At 37.0% G+C, this 27,857-nt stretch overlaps 1 protein-coding gene across 1 annotated transcript; it reads left to right on the top strand.

Moving 5' to 3' along the window:
• The first annotated feature begins 1,057 nt into the window (after positions 1–1,057).
• On the top strand, positions 1,058–27,125 carry FEZ2 (fasciculation and elongation protein zeta 2). The gene is made up of 8 exons (XM_056487833.1): positions 1,058–1,350; positions 2,897–3,005; positions 6,008–6,124; positions 7,479–7,623; positions 10,246–10,514; positions 16,484–16,559; positions 18,710–18,775; positions 24,993–27,125. Exons 1-8 carry the CDS (start codon positions 1,118–1,120, stop codon positions 25,007–25,009), a joined length of 1,032 nt encoding a protein of 343 aa, XP_056343808.1. The 5' UTR covers positions 1,058–1,117; the 3' UTR covers positions 25,010–27,125.
• Positions 27,126–27,857: the final 732 nt, after the last annotated feature.

Raw genomic sequence — 27,857 nt, 5'->3', positions numbered from 1 at the left:
TATGGAAGAATTGCGTCTTCTGGAAGAGCATCTTCAAACTCTGCAAGCATTTTGGGCTTTCATCAGAATGAAGCAGAAAACATCACTGTACCAATGTCTAAAACAATGATGCATCCATTTAACACTCATAAGTAGTCCTGGCCTCCTCTGCCTTACAATGTCTGAAAGGATAGTATTTGGAATGCCTATAAACACCAGGGTTTGTCAGCTTGTCATAATCCTTAGTAGGATAGGATGCAAATCCTTTCAATGACCTCAGTGGCGCTCAGATGCTTAACTAGGAACACATTTTCCACTTGCAGTGTTGCCAGACATCAAGTAGGAAGTACAGAAAGAGAATTAAACGAGGCTCAAACCAAACCAGGAAGATAAGCAGAGAAAATTCCTGGTACATACTTTAGGATAACCAAAAGATCATGGCTGCTCAAAAAGAAATACAAGATAAAAAAAAGCCCATCCTTAAGCCATGGTGCGTAAGGGCACAATAAAAAGCTAGTAAAGGACGGGCATCAGAGTCACTGCGCTGGTAAGAAAAAGTATCTCCAAAGCTTAGATTCGTGCGTGCTAGAGGACCGAATGGAGGCATCAATGATAGTAATAAAAACAAGTTACAACAAATCTACTGCAAATACTCCTACCACAGCAGAGGCTCTGGAACTGGGTGATCTTTAAAGTCCCTTCCAACCCAAGCCATTCTGCATCTCCCACACTTGCCCGATGAGCCGCCCCTACTCGGAGCGGAGCTGAGTCAGTACCGACACCGCTGAGTGCGGCTCCGATCGCTCCCACAGCCGGGGCTGGCCCGGCCCGGCCCGGCCCGGCCCGGTTCTACAATCCCTGCCCCAGCCCAGCCCGGCTCTGCGATCGCTGTCCCGGCTTGGCCTGGCTCTCCGATCGCTGCCCAGCCCGGCCCGGCTCTGCGATCCCTGCCCCAGCCCGGCCCGGTTCTACGATCCCTGCCCCAGCCCGGCCCGGTTCTACGATCGCTGCCCCAGCCCGACCCGACCCGGCCCGGCTCTGCGATCGCTGCCCCGGCCGGGCCCCGCCCGCCGCGCGCCGCCGGGAGCGCGCAGCGCCGGGAGCGCGCAGCGCCGCGTCCCCAGCTGCGGCGGCGGCGATGGCGGCGGCGGCGGCCTCGCAGCGGGACCCGGGCGACTGGCAGGACTTCTCGGGATTCCAGCCCTCCGCGGGGAGCGGCCCCGAGGCTGCCTGCGACAAGGGCGGCTGGGGCGGCGGGGATCTCGGGGCGAAGCTGTCGCTGTGCTTCGAGCCCCCGCAGGCCCGGGGCGGCGGCGAGAGCCGCGTTCCGCTGCGGCCGCTCACGGAGCAGAGCGCGCTGCAGGACGACGAGTGAGTGCGGGCCGGGGGCGCGGAGCGGGAGCGGGGGGAGGCCCGGCCGGGCAGAGCCGGCCTGAGGGACAGCGCGGCCCGCCAGCCCTGTCCTGCCCTGTCCTGCCCTGCCAGAGCGCTGCCTGGGCCTTGCCGGGCCCGCGGGGCTTGCGGGCTGCGGAGCGGAGCCTTTCCCCGCCCCCGGGGCTGCAGCTCGGAGCCGCCGGGCCTCGGCCGGGGCGCGTTCGGCTCCGCGGCGCGGCTCTGGCGCGCAGCCCTCCGGCTTCAGCTCCTGGCTGCCAGTGTGGGCATCCCAGAGCTGCTTCCCCGCCGAGCTAGCGAGAAGTACTTGTTCCTGAAGTGCAGCGACCGTGGATCGTGTTTGTTTAGCTTCTTGCAAAGTGCCCGCTGTCTCAGTGCTTGAAATTAACCATGAAAAGTGCACAAAGCAGGCGAAGAACAAATCGCAGCTGCAACTGTGATAATTGTTGGGGTTTTGTTTCCCGTGAGGAACACATCCTTTCTGAGCCGTCCTGCTGTACAGTTTTTAACATTTCTAATATTTCTAGTTCTTATTTTATAGTAAACTTAGTCAGCTTATTTTCATTAAAAATATTACACTCTTACCTTAAGGTAACTAAAGTGTATGTCTTGTTCTGAGAGAAGAATAATAGAAAGCCTGTTAGCAAAATGCTGGATCTGTGGTGTAAACAGTGAGGTAAGTTCAGTGAACCATGAATCACGTTGGGCAGCGATGAGGCTCTGTCTGCCCTTCTGTGTCTGCCTCGGCTTTCCCTCTGACCTCCTGTGAGCCTTAGCTAGGCAACCATTCCAAACATCCACCCACAGCACAGGCCTGGAGGCAGGGCTTGGCAGGGCACTTGGGGAAGCAGCCTGCAATGGTTAGAGACTGGGCTGCTTCAGCAGCGCAGATCTGCTTGTGCAAGCCTCGGGTTTGCATAGGCAAGCCTCCAGGACAGCCAGAGAGGATGTACTCTCTAGAAACAGTAAAGACTGACCGAGGACAAGAGTGGTGCGCTGAGCTCTGCAAGAGGACTTCTAGAAAAAAAATTAATTCTTCCAAAATTTTAGTTTGATCCGTGCATTTTCATTATTCTGTGATAAATGGAAAGGAAAAAAAAAAAAAAAAAAAAAAAAAAAGAAAATATTTGGCTCAAAATTTGCTACTTAACCTCTGCTGAACAATGTTAGGAGTGTAATTTATAGCTCAGCTCAAATTTCATTGAAGGAAAGGCTCATCCACCCCCAGAAAAGATTTTGAGTGTCGTTACATAATTAGTTTAGAAGCCAGGTCTTCATTTACTGTTTTGTTTCACTGCTGTGCATACACTGTTGTTTTAAAAGGGAAGTGAATTATATTTATCAAAAAACATTTTCCGATGGCTTTAAAACACTAAAAATATTGTCAGTAACTTGCGGATGAATATGTAGGGAGGAAAATTCAGTTACTGATAGAGATACATGATCATTAGGAATATGGTTATTGTTGATTCAGTTGCTGCTTGTTTTGGGGTCTGCATTTTTGTTCCTTTATTCTTTTCTCCAGGATTTGGAATGCCTTGACTGATAATTATGGTAACGTGATGCCAGTTGACTGGAAGTCTTCCCACACCAGAGCTTTGCACTTGCCAACACTGAATCTTTCAGAAAAAGGGGTAAGGTCTGATCAGCAGAAGTACCCTCTTTGGATCTTTGGTACTCAGCAGGGAAATAAAACTGTTTGCATTTGTATAAAAGAATGTTGATATTAAGTGGCTGAAAATATTTTTAGTACTGGCCATTATACATGAGAGCTTTTTAAAAATCAAAGAACCATTGATAAATGTTTGCATCTCCCTGGGTTGGAATAATTCCGGGTTTGTTTTAGATGACTCTTCATTAAAGCCAGAGTATGATAGAAAAAAATTATAAAATGAAGAAGTGTTTCACATAAAATCTTTCTGCTGTATGATTCATGTTGAACACTGGTCTGGGTAAGGGAGGAAAAGAAGCAGGAGTACTCTGATTTAGTAAATCCAGTGAGGACTTTCTAAAGTTCATCTAATTCCACAGTCTAAAGATGGCTTCTTTAACAAGAAAGGTGGCCCAGGAGACACTGAAATGTTTTGTTTTCCTTATTTAAGAGTTAGAATAGTTCTCTGGGGCTGGAACAGGGAATTAAAAGCTTCAGAGAGTTTATAGAAAGGGTTGTCCTCTGATGATCTTAAAAGTGGATTAAAATACTTCAGGAAGAAAAGCTAGGAGGAATTCCCATCTCACAGGTTTTGTGGGGAAACTAGTGGCTTATCTTTTAAACATAGTAAAGTTTAGTTATGTTGTAAAAATATCTGAGTGTGTAACCTAAGAATGGGGTGATGCTTTGGCTTCTGCCATCCATTAGATAATCAACAGAAACTTTTTACTGTGACAGGAGCAAAGATTGTTCTGCTGAAGAGGATACTTCAGGGTTCAGTTGAGGAGGGTGCAAATTTGGAACTCATTTTCTTGATTTGACTGTCACGGTTATCCCTTGAATTTGACTTGTGTTTCTTCTGATTTTTATTGAGTCCTTGTTCAGATTTTAGAAGTAGTTTTAGAGTAATTAAATTCTTACATTTTAACTAAAAGTACAACCCCGCCGTGCTGTGACCTTGTGTCAGGGAAAAATGGACTGGAAGACTAATGGATTTCTTGATAAGGAACTAAGTATAATGTATAAGAAAATGTTTGGTATAGTTTTTTAAGTTACTTGCAGGAAGTTATGAAGAAAGTACATTTAAAAAGTGTAAAGTGGTGTTGCTGGATTAGAAAGAATCTTAGATGTGCTGCCAGTAGAGAGAAAACCAGTTCATGGATGAAACGTGTCTCAAGTCTTTCCAGCTTTCACTCCACATGGCATGCCTTCTGATGTGTAAAGGCTGTGGGGAGCGTTTGACATACTTTTCTTCTGCTGCTTTGTCTTCAGCAGTATTGCTGGATATGTGACAGCACATATGGACCAGCTAGTATCTTGTTTTATCTTCCTTACAATGAAAACTAACAGCTAAGCAACACTTCCCTGATGCGTTTGAACCTAATAATGTGCTACTGAAATTGTGCGGAAAGCATTTCCCCTGCTGTTTTAGTAGGGAAAGATACAAGGTCAGTAAGGCTGATTCATCTGATCTTGGTTCCTTCACATGACGGGTCTGTGCACACTTTTATACATCTCTGACAGTGAAAGAAGTAGCTGGGTGAAAATGTGCACGGTGGTATGAGGAATAGGATTGTGCAATTCCTTGTTTTGCTAGATTACTTTTAAATGGGTCATTCCCTGGTAGCAGGACAGAAGGAGGCATGGAGTGTGGCTGGGTGGAAAGCCAGGTGTTGTCTCAAAATTTTTCTGAAGATGAGAGCAGGGAAAGCAGATCTCCTCCTAGATAAACTTTATCCTTGCTTACTATCCCATCATTGTTGTCATATCCTATGTGAATGAAAAAGTACTTGAGGACGGCAGGCATTTAAAAAATGTCAAATTGGAGTGTATCTGTGTAGGAGGTGAAGAGAGAGTCATAGTGGAACCTTGGCACAGTTACTGGAATTCAGATTGTGGAAAAAAAAGTCGACATTTGTCTTCATTCTGAGGGTTGAAAAAATGCAAATTGTATATTTTCCCCTATAGATGAGCTATCTGGGGATATCATTTGCAGATTCAAAATTAATCAGAGAACTGTTAAGGTTTCTGAAGAAAATTGGAGGAGTTGCAAGAAAAACTGAAAACTGGTACTGTGAGACCAAGGACTTTGTACAGCCAGTCCTGATGCTTGTAAATTAGCCCAAGGATCAATTGAAGCAGTTGAGCTCAAATGACAGTTGTTGGGGCTTGCAGCTTTGAGGGGCTTTTCTAGGCTGGAATCTAGTAATAGGCAAAGTACAGAAACAATTTTGTAAATAAACCAGGATATATTGTTGTGTGAGAGTAAAATAATGCCTGACTTATTAAGGAGGGGACTTAAGTCTCTTAGTGTATGTCTTTGGTTTGAAAGGATGAATGTCAGTTGGTGATATATATATATATATATATATATATATATATATATATATGAGAACAGTGCTGCTTCTCTTTCTGAAAAGACCCTGAGATATTCAACAACACATTTTTTTCATAATCTGGGGTGATACCAGCCGTGATGTTGATATCATTCAATATCACCTCTTCTCAGCTTTTTTCCATGTCTGTTATTGTGTGAAAAAGTGGAACCATAAAAGCACTTAAAGTAAGAGGTTTGTGTAACATTAGACATTATAGGCAAGTTTTTTACCCCACACAGACATTTGTCAATCTTCAGTGAAGATTTAAGTGTTACCTTGACGACCTCCAATGTAGATATATGTATGTCAGTGTGTATATGGTCTTTATGTGCAGATATTATTTAACAATATTAAAGATTGACAGCTATTTTAACTTTGTCTAGTAGCAGTTATGATTTCATTTTTCAGGCTATTTGACAGAAAGAGCTATTGATTCCATTATTATGGACCTAGAGTCAGTTTCATTTTTAAAATTCAAGGATAATTCCCCTTTTGTTTTTTGTACATGCATTTTATACCCTTACATTAGGGGTGTGTATATATATAAATTTATATTTATATATATGTTTTATGTGTTTGTATAAGAACACCTATTCATGCTTTTTAGGTAAATGACAACTTGAACCTTGACTTGTCAGATGATGAAGAGCTGAGAGAACAGTTGGATATGCATTCTATCATTGTTTCTTGCATCAATGAAGAGCCACTCTTCACAGCAGAGCAGGTAAAGTGTTCAGCAAAGACTGTTGTTGGTGTAGAAATTTTTTTAGTCTGTTACCAATTTTTGGTTTTGTTTTTGCTCTTCACTGTAGCTAAGTTTCTTGGTTGTTCTTTGTTTAGGGTTTTAATAATGGGGGAGATATTACGTCATTCAGATTTGAAAGGTGTTTCAGTACTTCAGGTGAGGTTGATAATCCAGAGTCTTTGAAATCTGTGTGTATTTTTTACCATGATTTTGTCAGGAATGCTACTAAATTAAATATATGTGTTGAAAAAATATTTTCAGAATCTTAGTGGTATGGTAAGAGTGTGTGGCAGTTCATAGTTTCACAGGGCTTTGTTGTTAACAAGAATTCTTTAGAATTTTTGCCTAACATGAGGGCAAATCAGTGTATCTGCTACTAAGTTTTCAAATTACTTGGTATCTAAAGTCTTCAAATCCATTAATTTACTTCAATTACCTTGAAAATTCCTCTTCTGAGTAAAGTTAATGAGAGTAAGGTCTGTTAAGATCCTGCTTTAGTAAGCAAAGAAATAATCTATTTTGTAGTTGCTTAAATGGTTAAGCAATGGTTAAGCTGTGAACTCTGATGAACACAGTTATTAATAGTATGGGAGATAGGACTGCTTGAAGTGCCTTGGCTCTTTTTTCCTGTGAGTTGGATCTCAGCACTGACTACAGCCTTTAAACTTACAAAAGTTGCTGTGGTATTTATTCAGATGTCTAGTTAATAATTTGCCTGTAGAATTGTAATCATTTATGAGATGTAAAGTAAGGTATCTATGCACAGAATTTCTGTTGTTGTACTTCTGTCTGGCTCAGGTCTTATGCTCAGGGATGCAAATCAGCTTCAGGTTATGGTGGATCAGTTCAAAAAACTTCTTTCAAGCACAGTTGATTTTCAGGCTGTTCTGAGAGACTTTTTGGTCTTTCAGAGAGGTTTTTGTGAGTTTTTCTTTGTTGTTTTTGTTCTTTTCATTTTGTTGTTTTTTTGTTGGAAGGGGGAGGAGTGTTATATTTTCCATAGAGAAATGTGGTGAAATAGTGAGTGGGGGAGGTGATTGATTTTTGTTGTGTCTCAGGAAAGATACTCCAGTTTGCACTTTAATTTGGTTATCTTAAACAGAATCATGGGTACCTTCACATAGAAATAACCCTGCAGTTTCAACACTGTTGTGCCATCGCCAGTTTACTGTTACAAGGTGTGATTATTCTCAAAGAGCTAGGATGGGGGGGAAATGTCAGTATGATTTTATTGATCCTCTTCCATTTTATGGTGGTGGTTTCATCCAGCTTTGCTTCAAATTGCGAGCTCTTCATGTAGGAGGGTTTTCCTAAGGATTTTCGTTTTTCAAAGGTGATTGAAGAAATAGAGGAAATGATGCAGGAATCGCCCGATCCAGAAGATGATGAAACACCCACCCAATCAGATCGGCTCTCTATACTTTCCCAGGAAATTCAGACCCTCAAGAGATCCAGTACAAACAACAGCTATGAAGAGAGTAAGTGGTATTTATTCAGTATTTTTGCTCTTATGCTTATTGAAAACAGTTTAAAGGGTAAGTTTGCCATGTTTTTGATTCTTAGCAAGTCCTTCATATGAAATACCAGAATTCAAAAATATTTTCAAAATGTCCTGAAATAATAGCCTAGATTTAGTACATAGAGGACTTACCTTTGTCAGCTTTCTTATGACTAAGAGCAAAAGTAAGACTTTATAGAATTTCAATTTAAAGTGAATATTCTGAAGATTGATACAGTGGAATGAAATTCCTTCATGGGCAAAGTGATAAGTTGGTCTTTTTTTATTAAACTTCATTATTTTCTGTAAAGTGAAATTTTCTTGATGCCAGTACACTGTTGAAGATCAGCTAAAGCTCTCTAATGCTATTCAGTAAATAAAGCTTTACCATACCTGTGGTACAGTTTCAGCCATTGCAACATAAATTGATAGACAGTAACACAAAAGTAAGGCAGCCATTTCTTTTTTGTCCCATAAGGACCGTGCATATTTTTCAGTCCTTTCTTTCCATTCCTCTTCATAAAGCTTAAAAGTTAAAAATATCATTTGTATCTTCTACTCAAATGAAATCATCTGTGCTTCCCTATCCAAAAGCAAAGGAGAAATTAGATTAATAATTTAATTTTAGTAAATGGAATTATATGTAAAAAAGACTGTGACTAATCAGTTTCGTGCCGGAAAATTTTGCTTAATCTGTGCATTTGTCAGCATGAATTCTAGAAGGTAGTGGGGACAAAAAGAATATTTGATAGATGATCTTTCTGCTTTGACCTTTCTTAAAAAGTTTGATGCTTTCTTTCCTGTAGTCTGGGTCAACAATACAAACTCTGTAGAATATTCAGAAAACTGGCTGACCTCTTGTGGTATGACTTAAAGTTTCTGCTACATTTCAGATTTATAGAAGAGATTCCAACCATGAAAATGGTCTCCTAACTGTCTCAACACATAAATTTCAGGAATGTGAAAGCAAAATGTATTGTGTTCAGCAGGGCTTCCTGGTTTTCTGACAGTTCCATATGTCTTAAGGTTTGGAGCTAATCAAGCTTGCTCGGTATTTCATATCATATCTATTTGGCTTTGCCTCAGGAGCCCTTATTTTCTGTTGCATCTTTACAGTTTAAAGGTCAGTCTCAACCAAATAATGCCTTGAGTTACTTTGCCAGATAATTTAACTTTGCTTCACCAATTTCTCAGAATCTGCTTTACTGTCTTTCAGGTCACTGTTTTATTAAAAGCTCTTGCTACCTATGTTTAGTGTGTGAAGGTGCTTCAAAACTGGTCTGCATCTCTCTAAATTTTTACAGAGTTTTTCTTACAAACTGTCTGGTTTTTGTATGATAGATCAGATATTTTCATTCATTTAGCATTCAGAACAGGAAATCACTTGTATTTACTTTTTTTCTTGGATAGGAAAAGACATACAAAAATAAAGCTCTGATTACACAAGTGAGTTCTTCAGCCTACTGAATTTCAGTCCATGTAGTCTTCTGCATTTGAATTCCTCTGTCTCCACTCAGCTGCACTAGCTGAGTATTTCCTATGTATCCCCTTCAAGACTTTGATAATGGCTACTGATCTGTCATCAGTCACGACTGCGGTTGGGTATCCTACACCTATGTGTCTAGAACAATTGGTTTTTAGGCTGTGAAGCTGGTTCTTGAGTGTTGGGACTCGCAGGTGGTCTCCCTCAGTGCTGCTGCAGTGTTAGAACAGAGTTTAAGGCCTTAGCTACCTTGAAAAACTGGTTCCTTGTCAGAGAATTGTCTTAACAGGTTTCAAGGAGCTTTCTCCAATCAATTTTCCCTGCTGTAAGATAAGAGAAAAAATTCACATTTCACTTACTACCTAGGATGCTTCTAAAAGCTACACTTTTTTGTAGTTTATGGTCTTATTTGTATTTTTCAACACTTGTCTATACCTGCTTTCCCTTACAAGAATTCTTGTAGACAGGATATTCACTAGACTAATTCAATGAAACCAAATAATTGTAAGCATCTATGCAGTGTCCTTAGACAGATTGTACTTGTCAGTGTAATCAGGACTAGCTGTTTCTCAAGTGCCAAATAAGATTATGGTCTTTGACACAGCAACTGCTGGGACTTGCCAGCTTCCTAGGTGTGGCAGACCTAAACTGGAGCAGAAAGCAGTCCTCAAAGATCTGCTCACTTCTAATCCAAGCAAGCCTCAAAACATTTTCTTGGTCATAATACTGATAGTGATCTGTAATGCATCACTCAGTAGTTCAGAAAATATGAAGGTCTTTTCATTTGAACTGTGAGTGCAGAGGAAAGTCACAGTTTACAGTTGTGTCAGAAGTTTAGCACTTACTCCAGCTTCCAGCATAAACTACCAGTCCATTCTTCATATTTGCAGATTATCTCAGATTTCTCAGAATTAAGAAGAAAGTTTAACCATCTTTTTGTTACTTATCTTGTCACCTCTGGGATGTGTTTATTCCTTTAGGAATGTTGTTTTGTTCTATGTTGTTTTAGAACTGAATTTTTTGTTTTGAGAAATTTCAGAGTATGTTTTTCTTGTAACTCCCACAAGTTTTCTCATGCTTAAAATCTTGACATATTACTTTTTATGTGACTGTTTGTAGGAGTGAAAAGATTGTCTGTTGCTGAATTAAATGAACTGCTAGAAGAAATTGAGACTGCTATTAAGGATTATTCTGAGGAACTGGTACAGCAGCTGGCTCTACGAGATGAGTTAGAGTTTGAGAAGGAAGTGAAAAACAGCTTCATTTCTGTCCTCATCGAAGTACAAAACAAACAGCGAGAACACAAAGAAACAGCAAAGAAGAAAAAGAAGCTGAAAAATGGTAGTCCTCAGAATGGCAAACAAGAAAGAGCTCATATGCCTGGAACAGTAAGAAAATTTTTATAAGTCCTTATACATGTAATTTTTTTTGTTGGTTTTTTTTCTGCTCTGGGAAATAGTAGTCCTAGATTATATTAAGATACCTGGTACTCCTGCTTCCATGCCTTCATTCACAAACAAGGTTTAAGCTCTTTTTTTCACAGGGTCATATATTTTACTCTTCTCGTATTCAGAAAGATTTTTTTAACTGTTTGCAAATCTGCCTTGAGCTAGCATGCCTCTTGCAAAAAATACTGTTTGGCTGTACTGCTCTGTGTTCTCTTATCAGTAGGCAAGTTCAATAATGTGGTTTCACTGTGTGAATTTTAATATGTATTAGTCTTGCAGGAAATTCAGTACTATTGTTGCTGTAGTTGCACAGATATTTGTTGATCGTGCTGGTTTCTAGGAAAAAGGTGAATGACTTACCCTGGATCTCCTAACCTGTGGCAGAGTTACTACATTCAACAAGAGGCAGGAGGGAAGCCAAGGACTGCATGTGTACAGGGAGGATATAATTTGTTTTGTTCTTTACAGAACGTAGGAACAAAAGGAAAATGTCTTTCAAATAGAGTTGGATAAGAGGAGTCAAAGAACGAAACAAATTATATTATTAGCTTGTCAGTGGAATTTTTTTTTTCTTATTTGTCTGGTGTAATTTAAAATTACTTAAGTGAGATATTTATGTTTGAATTTCTTAGTGCCTCTTATTGGGTGCACAAAATGTGGTTTTGTAGATCTTGGCTAAGTCCCAGAAAGAATGCTTCAGTTCAACATCAGAAGGTTTTGGGGCTTTCTTTTCAAATGTAAGGAATAAACATTTATAATGAAATATTAATACTTCAGAATTTATTTCTAAACTTGCAAGCATAAGATACCTCTGATACAACCCAAATAGGTTTCTGATCTCATCTGTTAAATGAGAAAAGTTTGTGTGTGTAGCTAAGTTTTAGAGGAACTTGAGAAAGTATGTGTCTGGAAAAACATATAGATTTGTCATCTCTTTACAAGAGCACAGTGAATAGTTCCTTTTTCCTTCCCAGTCATGGAAAACCAAAAACGGATATTCTACCTAGAAAGAAAAATAATTACTTCGTTTTGAAGCTCAAGTCAAGTGATTCACAAACTGTTCTGGTTAGTTTAAAGATTAGAAACTTGAATGATGCTTTCAGTTATAACTTCCATGGTCCTAGGATAAGATATTTTCTTATTTGGTCACTTCAAGATACAGATGTGTCACGTTGCCTTCTAAGAGGGATTAAACAGACTAGATCACAGGTGAGACTGTAGCTGCATTTGTGTGATTCCTTTGAAAACAGATGTCACTTTCATCAAGGTATTTTAATTTTTTTGTCCTTGATACCATCTTTGGGTAAATCAGTTTCTTAGACTTCTAAACTTTCACCTCTTTCACAGGGGGAAACTGGGGAGCAGTTAAAAATAGTCAGGGCTTGAAGATACCAGTTCCTTCAAGCAGGATATCTTAAAAGAGTTAAAATTGCTTTGGCAAAATGTATGTCTCTACTGACCTTGTGTGCTTTAGAAGGTAAAAGAATACTGTATTCCAGCACATTTTATTTCCCTCACATACATAAATACATTCAGATAAACATGCTGAGCTGTGCTCATCGTACTGCCCTGTGTCAGCAGCTTGGCTGTGTCTTCTTTTTACGTTGGTGTCACTTGCTGATTTTATATCACATGCTAAACATCAAAACTGTTTTGATTTTGATTTTTTTTTCTTTTTCTTTTTTTTTGCTTCTGCGGCAAACAAAAAGAACTATGAAGTTCAGGGAAAAATGTATAGTTGCATTGTATACTGCTTTTTCTTTACTTGAATACCATGATTCCATGCAATGGAGCTTGAAATCAATATGGGTATATTACTATCTAATTGTATATTTTATGATATTACAGAAAATAGGGAATACTAATTGTTGCTTCAATTGTGGAAAAGGAAGCATGACAGTATAATAAGTTTTAAAGAGGTGGAGATGAAAATTGCAACCTCTGAACAGTGTTTTTAGAAAGTACATTCTTAAAATCTGAAAAGTTGGTGTTAATAGTGTCTCTAAACATAAATTGTTCAAAAACAAATGTTAGAGGGGATTTTACTGTGAGCTGAACTTTGAAAAATGCTATTTTTTTATGTTTCTAAATGAAACAGCCGTAAAAAGGCAGGTCTCAATTATCAGGTCTGCAGTGTGAAGATTTTGTTTGAGTAAATTTTGGTGTAGAAATACTGCTTAACTGCCATTATAATTAAATTAAAATATAAATTAAAAATTGTAAGTTAAATTATTAAAAATATAAAGTAGGTGAGTGTAGAAACAGAAATGTGCTGAAATACACCTTGGAGCTTGTCTTTGCCATGTGTCTTTCATAGTCTTGATAAATGCTGATTAATAGTCTTCTGAACTTTTCTCTGTCCCTTTTTTTTTCTTTCTGCTGTGTTTTCACCACTTTTAGCGCTTCAGCATGGAAGGGATCTCAAATGTCATACAGAATGGCTTCCGCCACACGTTTGGAAACTCGAGTGGAGAGAAACAGGTGCTGGGCTTTCTTCTCACTTTTTCCTCATTCTTTCCTTCACTTTTGGTAGGAGCTGAGATCTTGAAAATTGACAGTAGCTGAAGATAAATGCTGAGACAGGAAAAACCACGATAAAATGCTGGAATCTCTGCTCCTTTCCTACCTCAGGTTTCTGATCACCTGCAGTCTCTTTCTCTCCTCAGCAGCTGAAGAAATTCAAGACTTGATACCCTGATGCACTGAGCTAATAACCCGTATTTCTTACCCCAGACTGAATGTCTGTTTTAGCATAGTGCATGCTTTGGATACATTGCATGTCTGTAAAAATTTAATAAGCAGTCAAAGAATGTGTGTATCAGGTTAGATGTAGTGTTTCAGCCTTCAGCATTAGCAACTTGCATAATGAAAAAAGGCTTTGTTTTCTTTTTTCTTCAAATGTTCAGAGCTGATACATTTAAAAACAGAGCAGCATCTGGAAATGTATAGACTGTATTATCTTTTGACATTGAAAACTGTGTGATCTTAAAAGTAGCCAAATACCTGCAGTGCAGATCTAATCTATAGGCAAGTTTGTGTCTTTTGATTGGCTATTTAAATATTGAAATGTAGAGCAGAGAGCTTCACTGGGCATCATATAGATGTTGTGTGTGCCCTGGAAGCAAGATTCTTAAGCTTTATTTCAAAGTAATAACTTGCCAGCTGTTTCAGATCTGTAGTATGTATTTTATTAACTTCATTCTGAATTTTAGTAATCTGCTTATGCTGTTGTTTAGTATTTTAGCACACTACAAAAAACTGGTAATTCATGTTATTTAATGTGCACCCATTATTTCAGTTTTGTCAGAGGAGTCCATTAAGAGTTATTTTTTTCCCCTGGTGAGGAGTCCATTGAGGCAATAAATTTACTGGTAGTTTAGAAGTCAAGGCTGATTAGGCTTTTGTCTGGAAGATGAGTGTTGTACACTGCAGAGAAGTTTGGGAAGTAAAACGACTCCTCTCAAGTCATTCTGCAATCATGAGGCTAGAAATCAGACTTGCTTATTTCTCAGGCAAGGTGTATGTATGAATATGTTCATGAATACATTGATCCAGCTTTGGGGATCCTGAACACTTGCACAGAGCTTATCTAACAAGAGTTTTTATCACTCTGCACTATAACAGTACTAGTAAAGCTGTACCTGTGTGCTGTTCTGTTTTTTGGTTTTTTTTTTTTGGCTATCATTACCATAAATGACTGCTGTTTATACCTGTATCTTTAGGTATTTTAAATATCTTATATTTTCATAAGGTGATCTTATGTAGACATGCCACCCCATCATACTTTTGGTTAAAAGGTTTTTACTGCATCCTATGTAGACATAAGCAGCATAATCACATGTTAAAAATGACAGTGATTGAACAACTCAGTCATTTTTTAGGTAATTTACTGAAGTTATTCTTCATATTGATCATACTTTTGTCCTTACGTTAAACTTCCAATGGGAACTCTGTTCCTATCTGATAATGTAGTAAAAAAAAAAAAAAAAAAAAAGCCATTGGAATGTTGGTACTTCTTTCTAAATGTTGATAGTTCTTTTTGTGATCATATTTCCAGAGGAAAATTCAAAATAGTCATCTTCATTTTGATCTTCAGGTTTATCAAACACTTTTCATAGGTGGTGAAAAATTGCAGTGGGAATTGCTGCTTTATCATGTCATTAAATCTGCTTCAAAAATTTAGAGGTCACAGCAGATTTAACACGTGGTCTTGTCAGTAAGCTACACTTCAGTCACTCAATTCTTTTCTTAATATGTTATCCTTCACACAGCAATTGAGCAAATGTTTTTAGAGTGTTATTATAGAGACTGATTGTTATGGCTGCAAATTTGATGAGTAGAAGGAAAGTGTTTTTGGAAACTAAGAAATTCCTTTTTTTATTCTTAATTGCTACTGTTAGAGAAGAAAAATGGAAGATGAAATTTACAGGAGAAGGAAAGCAGGGTTAGTTGATATTTGGTACAGTGACATATCCTAGTATTTTATTGTCTAGGTAAAGGGCAGAATGCCACATAGTTCTGAAGGCTGGGAAAGACAGTCAGAAATCTGATTTCTGTGTTAGTAGAAACACTTTCATCTCTGCCATTGGCAGATTCAGCAGCCTTATGTCCAGCTATCGATCCTGGTAATTTTATTAAGAGCACAGTTCTCTTGGTGATACTTGTTGGTTACATCTCCTGGAAAAGAAATTGAAAATTGATTGTTTCCTGAGAAGCATTGCATACTTTTCTCTGTTGTGCCAAGTGGACATGAGAAAATGCCAGAAGAAAAGGGAGGGAGAAAAGAAGCACCCTGTGTTTGCAGAAGGTCTTGGGGAGGTGTCAGTACCACCTGGACAATTGGTACAGCTGGTTAAGTGCCACTGAACTGAGTCTGTTTGGCTTTTAGGCAGATGATGTGGCTGGGCATGAGGTGCATGATCCTACTACAAATATGGCAGTGGTTGTAGCTGCATGTGGCAGCCCTCAGCCTCCTCCTGCAAAGTGCAGCTCTTCACCCTAGGCTGAGTTAGATTTGACTCACACTGAAGGGCTGTTACCAAGGAGAGGGAGACCTTGTACCTTGTTTGTAACATGCTTCCTGCTTGTTGCCTGGAGAGCTCCATAGATATGAAGTTGAATGAGACATCGAGGGTTACTTCACCTACTGCCTTGTAGCTGTAAAACCAGAATAAAGTTCCTGTCTAATTCTTAAAAATTGACTTGTGGAAAATTTTAAGAAGCTTTTCCATTGGGGAAAATTCCAGCTGTTTCAGTATGTTTGAAATTCTGCCCTCTAAGGAGAATATGTATTCATATAGGCTGCAGAGTAAGATGTCACCTATAATGCATATAATAAAAGACCACAGGGTTACATCAGGAATTTGAAAACTAATCTTCATTGCACAGCAGGTCTGAAAATCTTGAAAGATTGAAGAAATTTTGTATTGTATTGTTTTGTTTTGTTTTTAAGCAGACAAGAATTAAAGATTTCAGTAAATAGAATTAAAAAGGAGTTGGTTTGAAACTATTTGTTAGCACACTCAACTATTAAAACTGATAATTTAAATCGTATTCTGGGGTGTTATGTTTCGTTAAGCTTGCCTTTTTCTTTTTGGTTGGAAGTGTGTAGTAGCAGAAGGTGAAAGCCATCTGTTTCAATTTTCACCTAACTGTGGGGCAGCATCATCTTCTTTGCAGAGAGGACAGTTAGCTGCATGACTTCTAGTGGCCACATAATTTGGAAAAAAACCCAAACCACTTGGTTTCTGTTAAAAAAACTCTGAGATAGAAAGGTAGAATCTTAATCTATTCTGAAATATGATTATTTGTGCCTGGCAATTTCAGTTGCTACAATTTTTACAAAATAAAATGCAAACAGTAAAGTTGCATGAAAGGACTGCCAAGTAACTCTGTTTTTCATTTGACAGTACTTAACAACCGTCATTCCTTACGAGAAGAAAAATGGACCCCCATCTGTTGAAGATCTTCAAACATTAACCAAAAGTGAGCATATAAAATTCCCCTGATCCTTTCCCCATTGTATTTCCAGTTGTGGCTGCTCATAGCCAATGAATCCATCCAGTTCTCTCTTCCCCCTTACCCTAGGGCATGTGTGTAAAGATGCATGATTTTAACCATAGATTTTGGCCAGCTTGTTTTCTGAGCCTTCATGTTAGGTTTGTTTCCTAGCTGCTGTCTGAAACCCTGAAGGCCAGAGGCCTGCATGTATCAGGAAATAAATATTCCCACGTTTTGATGTTGGCTGCATATCATGCAATTTGGTCTTACGGTGCCTGATATATCCCTGTTTGTTTACATTTGCTGTGCTTTATTGATGTTATTGTAAAGACTGACAAAATGGAGTGGATGTCAAGATACTTATAATGATTGCACTTGATTGCCTTTAAAATGTCCTGCTTCTCTCCGTGGTTTTGATGGGGGGCTTTTGTTGTTAATAAATTTTAATAAGTAGGAATTCCAAACCAAACAGAGTTTTGACAATGCTTTGAGTTCCTCATTCTTCACACCTTTTTAGGCCAGGTCCTCAAAAATATGATAACGTTCAAAGTCTTCTAGTTGTTTGATTTTATTGGGCTTTTTTTTTTCATTCTAATTTGCAAGAAATCAAGGTTGTATTTTTTAAAAATTACTTATTAAGGTGGTTTAATACAACAGCATCTCTAGGAGTCAATAGCATCTCCTTCATTGGATGTTTATAGGAACAGTTTAAAAATGCATCAATCCATTTGATCAGATCTCAGTGCAGAATCTCAATATGTGTTTAAGGTGATTTTCAGCAGAAGTTCTGTGATTCCACAGGTGGCTGAGGGGTGGTAAAGGGCTTACTGGTTGTTTCCTTGAAAGAGAAGATAAATATTGCATAAATTCTAGAGTAAATGAAATGTTTAAGTAGGAATTAAAGTTGCTTTTATTTTTCTACAGTAGGCAGCCTTAGGTGTTAATTTGTCCTTACTTTGTGACAAAGGATTTCTCATTTAATGTTTATTCTTGCAATGAAATTTTATCCTCTTGCCATATTTAAATTTGACATGGCACTATGAAGCACGAGTTAAAACCTCTTGAAAGCATTTTGTGTTGTTTAGAGGTTTATTAAAAAAAGTATTGCACAAAGGCATTGTAAAGAGTATTAACAGTATTGATTTCTGTGGGCTGGTTGGAACTTGATCCTGTGAGTCAATTGCAGATTTGTGACTCACTGTCTCTGCTGTTAAGGCAGGCAGTAAAGCAGGTGTTTACGGTTGTTCAATTGTTTTTTTCTTTCAAAGCTCAATATTACTCCATAGTTATTAACACTGATGTCTTATTTCAATGCAAAAATTGAAATGGAACACTTGCTATAATTTGAGCTTAGAGTCTCATATGAGGAATCTGGAGTTTATTAAATACTGTTTTTCAGTAGAATTTTGCTTCTTTCAGTCATGTCCTGAGCACTTTATAAAGGATAGTCATTGTTTTTCTTTATGTAGTGATGGACAGGTTTGTATGTGTCCAGTCAAGCTTGTTCATGTGTTTTCCTTCTTCAGAAATAGGCAAAATGGACATGATCTACTCATATATGTCACAAAACGGCATTTTTGCATTATTGTAAGTTAATGCCAAATTCAGTCATGTAGTTAAGATTTTTCAAACCTACAGCAGATAACAGTCATGGTTTCAGGGAGGGGGAAAAATGCACTACTAATCTTTCCAGAAAATCATTCACAGCATTTTTCCATTGCTTGAGGTAGCGAACAAAGATATTAAGTAATGGAGCACACTTTTGTGTCCTGAGATTTCCAGCCCATCAATAGTTGTTAGCATACTTTAGTTTTGGATGTCTTGACTTTCTTGTGGTGAGAATTTTTTATAGGGAAGAGGTGCTTATAGTTGTTGTTATGACTGATGACATTTTGCTGTAATATTAACCACAGGAACTGGGGCTCTTTGCATCCATGAACTGTGGAGCTCACTGAGAATTACACAAGTGAAAGGTGGAGAGGATGTGATGTCTCATTGTATCTTCTCATCTTTCAGTTAAGAGATTTCTTACATCTCATAGTAGTATCTCTATGAGAAGTTGGAACTGCTCCAAGGTATTTAAGTGTTGTGATAAATTTATGACTAAAAATCTGATTTTTTTTTTCATACTTTAGTTCTGCATGCCATGAAAGAGGATAGCGAGAAAGTGCCAAGTTTGTTAACAGACTATATTTTAAAGGGTGAGTATGCTTCTCAGCAGGCATTTTATTTGATTATAAATTAACTTAATTTATATATAACTTGTATTTGAAAATAGTGATCCTACAGCATTCATGAATTTTGTTGCATTTCAGAGCTCTCATTTATGTTCTGTTTTGTCCAAGCATTCTGAGCATACAGTTCATAAATAAAACACATTTATTTTGTTAGTCTTAGTAAAATACAGCAAACTGCTGAATGACAGCAGTAGGAACAAAGGAGTCTGGCTTATGAAGTGAAATGGGTATACTTAGAATCTTCCACTGTACAGTTATTCAGTATTTGTAACTCAGACTGCCTATGTAGATAATGTATTTGCTATGCAAGTGTTTTACAGCTTCATTTCAAGTGTTACCTTCTGATCAATAATAAAAAGTATTTATTTAGTATTTATTTATTATACCTTCTTCAGGTATTGTTCTGAAAGTTTTTGTATGAGTCATTTATTTTCCAGTCCTACGCATTTGTGTTTAAAGAATGTCAGATATTGAAAAATATTGTTTGCCTTAGCTTTTAAGGAGTTGTTTCAGGTAGTTTCCAGGTTATTAAATTATTTTTAAATGTTTTTCGTCTGACTTCATTTTTACTTAGATCTTGCTACTGCTTATGTTCTTACTTAATTCTTGGAATATGATACAATTTTCAAGTGTAAAAAGTGTTCAAAATTTAGCAAATGCATCAAACTCCCAAGATCTGAGCAAATACCTGTACAGAAGGATGATGGATGCCATTTTGTTTGCCACCAAAATGTTTATCATATTCTACTTTTCACAGGCTGCAAAAGTTTTTCTCTTCTTTTGATATCATGCATTCCAAGCCTCTTTTTTTTTTTCAAATATACTATCTTTTGACTTAACTCACTCCATAGGATTTTTAAAGGCTTTTGTATTTCTTACACAAACTTACAGTCACTCATAATCTCATATCACAGATATTTGGAAGTACTTCCAGATTTAAGTTATAGCTGACATATAGGGTGCAATCACTTCAGAAAATCTGAAAAAAGCCTTTCAATATTCTGGAAGCTCCAACAGATTTCCTGTTGAAAAGGATACATTTCTAAGTTTTGTGTAGGCTTGAAGAACTGCCACATACAATAAGAATGCAGAGATCTCTTCAGTTGATTCCTTTGATTTTTCCATTTTTTACTTATTCTTTCTAAAAATTTTTCCTAAATTAGACAGATGTGCTTGCCTGTGAGCCATGTAGGATCACGGTCAGGGTTTTTTTAGTGTTGATGGCACTAAACTGTAGTTTTGAGAAGCAGAATCTTTGACCCAAGAGGATGTACTGTTGTCAGTAATTAAAACTGTTTGCTCTTCATAATACATGTGGTAGAGAGTGACTGGATTTAACAGTGCCCTTCACAGTGTCTGCTCTTAGATGTAGCTATCCAGAAGAACTTCCAGATTACTGGGATATTGAGAAGAAACTGGCAGCTTAGGGAGGTGGAGTAATCTTTGTTGAAAGCAAAGAAGGCTTGTAGAAGTAGATTATCTGAACATATGAGAGGATAATCTAGGAAGCTTGAACTGAAGTTTCTTCCTGCCTCTTGTATGCTCATTACTTAAAAATCACCAAGGATGTTCTACTAGTGAGATGCAACAATTACAAAAGCATTGTGCATTGAGTGTCTTGGATCAAACAGGTCATCCATCATATGCAAACACTGTTATCTTAAAGTTGTGAAACACAAATTGTAGGAACTTGAAGAGTAATCACTCACCTCACTCCTGGTGAAAGGAAAGGACAGTTTCTCCTAGCTACCACTTCCTTTCTTCACCCTGTGTGGGTTTGTGTGCTCAGTGGCAGACATTTGTGAGCACTGAATTGTGGCAGAGCTAGTGAGCACACAACTCTTCCTTTTAGTATCTCTTCCTTTTACTCTTCCTTTCAGTATAGCCTTAACTAAGCTTCATATGCTATGTTGGCATTATGTTAAATATTTACAACTCAGCTAACAGTGTTACTTTGTACTGTAGATTTATTCTGTGGCACAGGCAAAGTCTTCCAGTTGTTTGTGAAGTTGTAACCTATTGCTCTTTTTCTGCAAAAAATTCTGGCCTGAAACTCCTGCAAGGCTTTCATGGCACAAAATACTCCCAGACACTAGTCTATTATCTGGACATTATAACTTGTTAAGAGGAGATTTGTGTTAATTCTTCACAACCACTTAAATCAGCTTTCAGCTGAGCTTTAATACCTGAAATTCTAACCTGTTTCTTAAATTCCAAAATAAAAGGAGTGACCTACTTTTTGAGGATTCTACTCTTTTCACTGTAAAGATTAAAAATGTCTTGGCAAGGTAAAAATCTCTAAGAAGATTTAGGGTTTAAATTCGTTTTCTGAAAGAAATACTGAACTCAGTGGTATAATCCATATGGTATAGTGGTAATTATATTCATTTTACACTGAATAGATTTTATTGCTTTTTCTTAAGCTTTAATCAAGAAATGAAATTTTGAAATGTGTGAATTATATCACCAAAGGTACTGGATTCTGTTAAAATCTGTTAAGTACATGTTCCTTTGAGGAACATTTTTTTCCAATCTTGCAACAAAAAAAGCAGACAGTAAATTACACGTGAATTAGGATAAGTGCAGCTTTATGGGAAATCCAGTTTGGCATCTGGTGGCACAGTGGTAAAACCTTTTCTCAAACTTTATATTCTGTTTTATAGAGCAGAAAGAAAATCTTACAAATATGCTTTTGATTGTTTTTTTTTAACCAGCACTGTCTTGCTCTTCTCTGGTATGTAAAAAATTAGGGTATGCAGTGTTTATGTGGATTTTATAGCTGTTGACAAAATTATTAGTAGACTTCTCAGATATTAATGGTCACTTTTGAAAAGTCTTGAAAAGTTACTAAAATTGTTGAGAAGCAAGAACTGAATTAAAAATGTTAGGAAAAGATTATTGCCAAAGTATTGTTAGTACAGTGTAAAGGAGCAAATAGAAGAATGCTGTGAACATGGAAAGGTGAATGGAACCATAATATAAGATTGACCATAATTGTTGATGTAACATGAAATCTTACCACATGACTGGTGTTCTGAAGATAGTGAAATAAGTTTATATTTCCTCTGAATTCCAGTGTGTCTTGTAGAATTCACAAATTCTGTGTTATCTTGGATAACTTGCACTAAATGCCCAAAAATTCTGAAGTTTGGATCATGTAGGAAGACACACAGAGAGCCCCTCTGTTTGTGCTGTCTAATACTCACTATTTTGATTTAATAATGATTGAGTAAAGTTGTTTGGACAAGAGCTGGAACTTGAAGGACAGTTTTTCAGACAGATCTGCTATTGACCTTCTATGCTACCGTGGATCATTCTTGGATTTTTTTTTTCCATAACCAGCTAATCCTTCTGAAATGCTGGAAGTAGAAATCCTCAAAACATGGTGTGTGCAAATCCAGTGTAATAAAGAAGTTAAAAGAAGAACTAAACTCAGTGCTTTTCATGTTAGGGGATAAAACCACCTCTGTATATATTTCTCAGTAGGATTATTAGTTTTGAAATTATTTCTGATGCTTCCTTTCTTTAAAGCATCTTCTTTCCCCAATTTCTACTGCCCCCTTGTGTCCCCCCAAATGTTTAAAATGTCATCATTTTCCTTGTCATGCTTAAGTCCCTCTTTCCAGGGGTCATTTAGCTCTCCCCTGGATCTTTTCTGTAAGGAGTATCTCCTCAAAGGTAAGTATCCCAAAGCCAGACTAAGTACATACCCTGTGAAGAGTCTGGTACAGTGTAGCAGCTTATCTTCTCTTATTCCTGGTGTTCTTATTGCAGCCTAAATTATTTTCAAGGAGATACTTTTCCTTTTCTGAGGTTCTGTTTGTTTTTACTTTTCAGTCCATTTCTACTCTGAACGTAACAATAATGAAAAGGAATTAGGGATTTGGCTTTGCAAGTGAATTCTAGTGCTTCTCCCACTAACATATTTTATAGATTTAGACTTAAAATAGATGGCATCATGAAATTGATCAGCATTTACAATTGTCCTTAATTTTTTTTCTGAATGTATTTTAATATATCAATATTGTCATTATAATATTTTATCACTAGGAGTCATGAAGGAGAAACTGGGATTTGAAAAAGGGAAGGGTAATGAGTTTACTGACAGGGAAAGAAATACCAAACCAAGACTGAAATCTTTATCCTAGAAAGCACACTTCTGGACTGAGGTTGCTAGCTTAGTAATTTAAATGCTGTCTGTTCTCATCTTTCTATTGACCTTTTTTGATGGTTAAACTAATACAATGTGATTTGAAAACACAGTGCTTATGTCCATTGAAAGGCCTAAATAAGCTAAGTTTTTTGTGCACAAGTTAAGCTGTAAAGCAGATGGAGATACTTGTGTCATACCTTCCAGCTGCATTGGGTTTAGGTGTTGCAACAGTAATAGGAACCATATCCTTTGATGAAAGTGTTTGTATGGACAGTGCTCACTGAGTATTTACTTTCTTTTTAAGCTTTCAGTTTTTCTTGTGCGTATAATGTAATGACTTTCTTCATAATGATTGATTTGCTAAGTACAATAGTGCAAATAGTATTTAGTATTTTATATATATATTATAAAAATTAATATTTCTATTATTAGTATTATGTATATTATATATAGTGTAGTTGAATCTGTAATCTTTGCAGTTTGCAAGTTTAGGTTGCTTTCTGAAGAAAATGCCTCAGTGCAGTTTTTCATCTCTTCAATCTCACAAATAATAATTGCCAATTTCAACCCCACAAGACAGAAGCAGGTGTTGTGGAGTAACAGAAATACTGTAGGGAACAGCATCTAGGTAGGAGAAGGACTGAAACTGCTGTGTGCATTGAACTGATGGCTGTTGCCTTGAAAAGCCAGCATCTCCTTGGATCTGATGTATTCACTTTCATGAATGCTCATACAGGGGCTCCTTATTTCTCTGGGGGCATGAGAACATGGATAGGGCCTGCTGGGATTGAGTACACAGCAGGTTTAAAGTAGAAGCTGAGGACAGCATTGTGGGAAGGGGAATTCACTTATTTTATTGGTAGTAGGGAATAACTGACAAAATCTGGAAGCAAGAATTCTTTAATTTAGCTACTTCCAGAACAAATCAATGATATATATGAAATGTTAACCTCTGTATACCCAGAACTAAGTGTTAGGGTAGGTTGTCTGCTATCACTTCTGAACACATTATTTCAAGATTATACTACTTTTTTACTTCCAGTTTTTACAAAATGTGAAAATTTAGCTTTGTGTACAAGGATAATTTTACATAACTGTTACATAAAATATATAAGTACGTACTTATGGCTGAAATTATTGCCTTTGAAATCAGTGTTATTACAGTAAACTTTATAAGATTTATTTACTGCTAAGCTTTGTGTTCTTTTCCAATTGTCCTCAAACAGTAATTGTGACAAAAATAGAGGGCTAAAAATAATATGCTATACTTTACTAGTTAGTAAAATACATGAAGTGTCTAATACTGTTTTCTTCTTTGTTCTCAATGTAGAGGTCGTGAAAGCAGAATAATTTTGCCCTTATTTCTCCTTGCTATTTCATACATAATCTTTCAAGTAAAAACCTACAATTTTTTATGTTTTAATGATGGAAGAATTTGCACCTTGTTCTAATTTTAAATTATGCAAGTATTTCTGATAATAAGAACATGTATTTTCTTGCCTTTAAACTTTTTGTTTTATTGTTACACCTGACTTCTTTATTTGCTTTTGTGTTGTGCTAGCATTGATTTGAAAGCTGGATTTCTCTGAGGTTTGTGTCTTACATTGAAACAGGAATGAGAAACACATGAAGGACATGTCTTATCTTGCCACTGTGTGATTCTAGTACACGTACCAGAATTAGAAAGTAGAGTTAGAATCTCAAAATGTCAGTGCACATTTTTTAAATATAACTGCATGCGTCACCTGTTACTTAATGTTCTGTAACACTTTTAAAAGCACTATTTAAGACATGACCTTTAGTTAACTCATTTCTGGATAATACTAGTTAAAGATAGTGGGTTGTGTCACTTCACTACCTTTTGAGAGAGGCTGAAAACTTAATTACCAGTTTCAGTTATTTACTAGATTTTACTGTGTTACTAATAGGGTAGAATCCAACATTTAAATATTTCAGTATATACATTACATTTTTATGCAGACCAACTTCACTACTATTTATCAATGTGTATTTGTGGTTTTTTTGCAGTTCTGTGTCCTACATGAAGAGGGCTGCCTTTCAGAATTAGCCATGCTCCTTTCTGTGATGAGAAGCTTTCCTTGAATATAACTCATAGTATTTTTTCATTTGACACTATACCTAGAGCAGTATTCATTTACCTCCTCTGTGTGTGTGGATTTTCTGATCCTGCAGTAAGTCATCTGGGCATGACAACTCATCCAGTTTAACTTACTAGTGCAATGAACTGGAGCAGGGAACAAGCATTGTACAGTTTTACTTGCATTGTTCTGACTTTTTAAAGTCTATTTTTACATTGTATAGCATGTAGTAAATCCTCCTGCACATTTTGTTGTTGGAAGGAAAGGTAAACTTTGAATAGTGTAAATAAAATAAGCCTCATTTTAAGGAATCCATATTTAAAAGAGTCCTTAGTTTCTAAACAAAGATGAAAAAATTATCTTAGTCAGACTTGGAATTTAAGATTCAAGCGAGTTCTCCAGGACACCTCAGAAAGGTGATTGTGAAAGTCAGCTTTGTAAATGGTAACTTTGAACAATACAAAAGATTTGTTCATAGATGAACAAATCCAGATTTCTTGGTTTGACATAAGTAATTGTGTGTTACTTGTTTTTGGTATTAATACAAACATCTGACTTATGTAATATTTTATGTTTGGTTTTATATTAATTAATAGTGTTCATGTGGCTTAGATATTCTCCCATATTGCTGCTATAATTTTACCAGTTTTGAAAGATGTTTGGTCTTAATCAAAATGCTTCAATATATAAACATTTTAAAAGGCAGTATCTTTTTAAAAATACATGTACAGTTTGAAAAACTTGCATCTGGCTTCCAAGTTAGTATTATATTGAGATGTTTGTTGTTGTATATCTCTGAGTTTTACTACAAATATCTCTTGTAAATGGTGTCTCCTATGCGATGATGCACCTGCATTCAAACAGATGAGAATGTATTTTACAAATCCTGTAAAAGAAATGTATCCCATAATCTCAATTTTAAATACTTGTCATTTTGCCGGTCTAAAAGATGAGATTGAAATGCAAGAAGTTTAATTTAATTTAAAAAAACAAAACAAAGGAAAAAAAAACCACCAAAAAAATCCCACTTTTTTCTAAGTTGAATTCCTATTGGGTCTTCATCCAGATGCATATACTGAATATCTAAAGGCATTGGAATATGAGGTTCTAAAGAGATAAACGTGTTTTCTTCAGTTTTTTCCATCTAAAGTCTTCAGGGTTTTGTTAGTTAAAGAGAAATTTGATCCTGAATACCTTGCATCATCTTTAATGTTCAGCTTTATTATCATCACCAAATACTGTTTTAATCAGTTAAAATAACATGGTTTGAAGATAGTTCTCATGTTTTGGGTTTGTTTTTTTTTCTAAAGGCCTCAATATTTTTGTCTTCTGTGCCTTTTTCACCTTAGAATTTTTTTTCTCCTCCCTCTCCCCCACTTGACCACCGATGGATACTTGCCAGCCTGCTCAGGAATAAATAGATCCTCTCCATACGTGTGGCATATGTGAAGAAGTTTTTTTGTTGCTTTATTTTAATTCATTTGTGGTTTCTCTAAAAAGAAGGCAGCCATTTATTTCTGTAGCTGGTGTGTTATAAATTCATTATGGCATGCTTTTTTTGTAAAAATTCTTGATGTTGACTGTTGATGCCTGGAAATGGGCAAAGGGGATAACCCTGCTTTATTTTAAAAAAGGTGCATATGTGAAACCCACCATGTCTCTGTATGAGATTATTCAGAGGTGCTTCAGTCTCCTAATGAGACTTGAAGTGACAAGATGGAACAAAACAAAACAACTGAGAGAAGAGTAAAAAGGAAAAAAAGGCAACAACAAAAAAACTTCTGTCAAAGTTTGTTACTTGTAAAAACTCTTGGTTGACTTAGTCACAAACTACTAAAAGTAATGAAACTGGAAACATCTTTAGTGGGCTAAGCATCTTCTTGGGAATTTCATGCCTCTCATCAGACTAAATAAGATTTCATTATGAAAAGTACCTGTTTACCTTGTATGCATTAAACAACAGCTGCCAAATGTGGCAAGTATTATATGTATACCTATATATGTACATAAAAAAAAAAACAGATATCAAAACATTTGAATAAAAAGAACCATGCAAATCTGCTTTTCTGCTGAGTTCTATGTACTTTGTATTTTCTACTATGCATGGTTTTTTTTCCAGATCCATTATTAAATCTTGCATTCTTTCAGGGAGATAGATTTCATTCTTCTTTTTAGTTTTAGCATGTGACAGTTGTAAATGGCCACCCAAAAACAACTGACAGACCTTAGCAGAGATTTCATGAAAATCCACTCCATTTTTTATATGAAGAGTCCTGGAAGTGAAGTTGCCCTAAAGTCCTTGAATTTTAAGGTACTTAATTTATTTGTATCAATTTGTTTGTACTTTACTTGTTTGTTTGTTTGTTTGTTTTTGTATAACACTTTTTATGTGTTTCAGCTGTTTCGTTTCATGTTTATTCGCTTCATGAACAGAGTTAAAGTTTTGAGTCAGTCTGTCTGGACAGGATGTCAGAGGTAGTCAAGAGTCCTAAAATTTTGGGTTTTGGTTAAGGGAAGAAATTTGAAAACAACATCAGTTCACTTCTGGTGATAGGTAATGATGTAGCTGGACTCTCAGCTGGTGTGGGGAATTGGTGATAAAGAACATCTGCTGTTGGCTGTGCCAGGTAATTGTGGCCTTTAACTTGGAGTAGTACTGTAGCTGTTCACTTCATTATTGCTTCCAGAGTGAATTACCTTGGGATTCTCTATGTGTGCTTGTCACTCAGGAACCGTAGCCAGACCAGAAATGGCACCCTGCGTGCTTGGCAGCAGCAATAGTGTTGATAATCAA

This window comes from Oenanthe melanoleuca, chromosome 3 (genome assembly GCF_029582105.1).
Source record: "Oenanthe melanoleuca isolate GR-GAL-2019-014 chromosome 3, OMel1.0, whole genome shotgun sequence".
Classification (NCBI taxonomy): domain Eukaryota; kingdom Metazoa; phylum Chordata; class Aves; order Passeriformes; family Muscicapidae; genus Oenanthe; species Oenanthe melanoleuca.
This window is presented reverse-complemented; position numbering and strand designations above follow the sequence as displayed.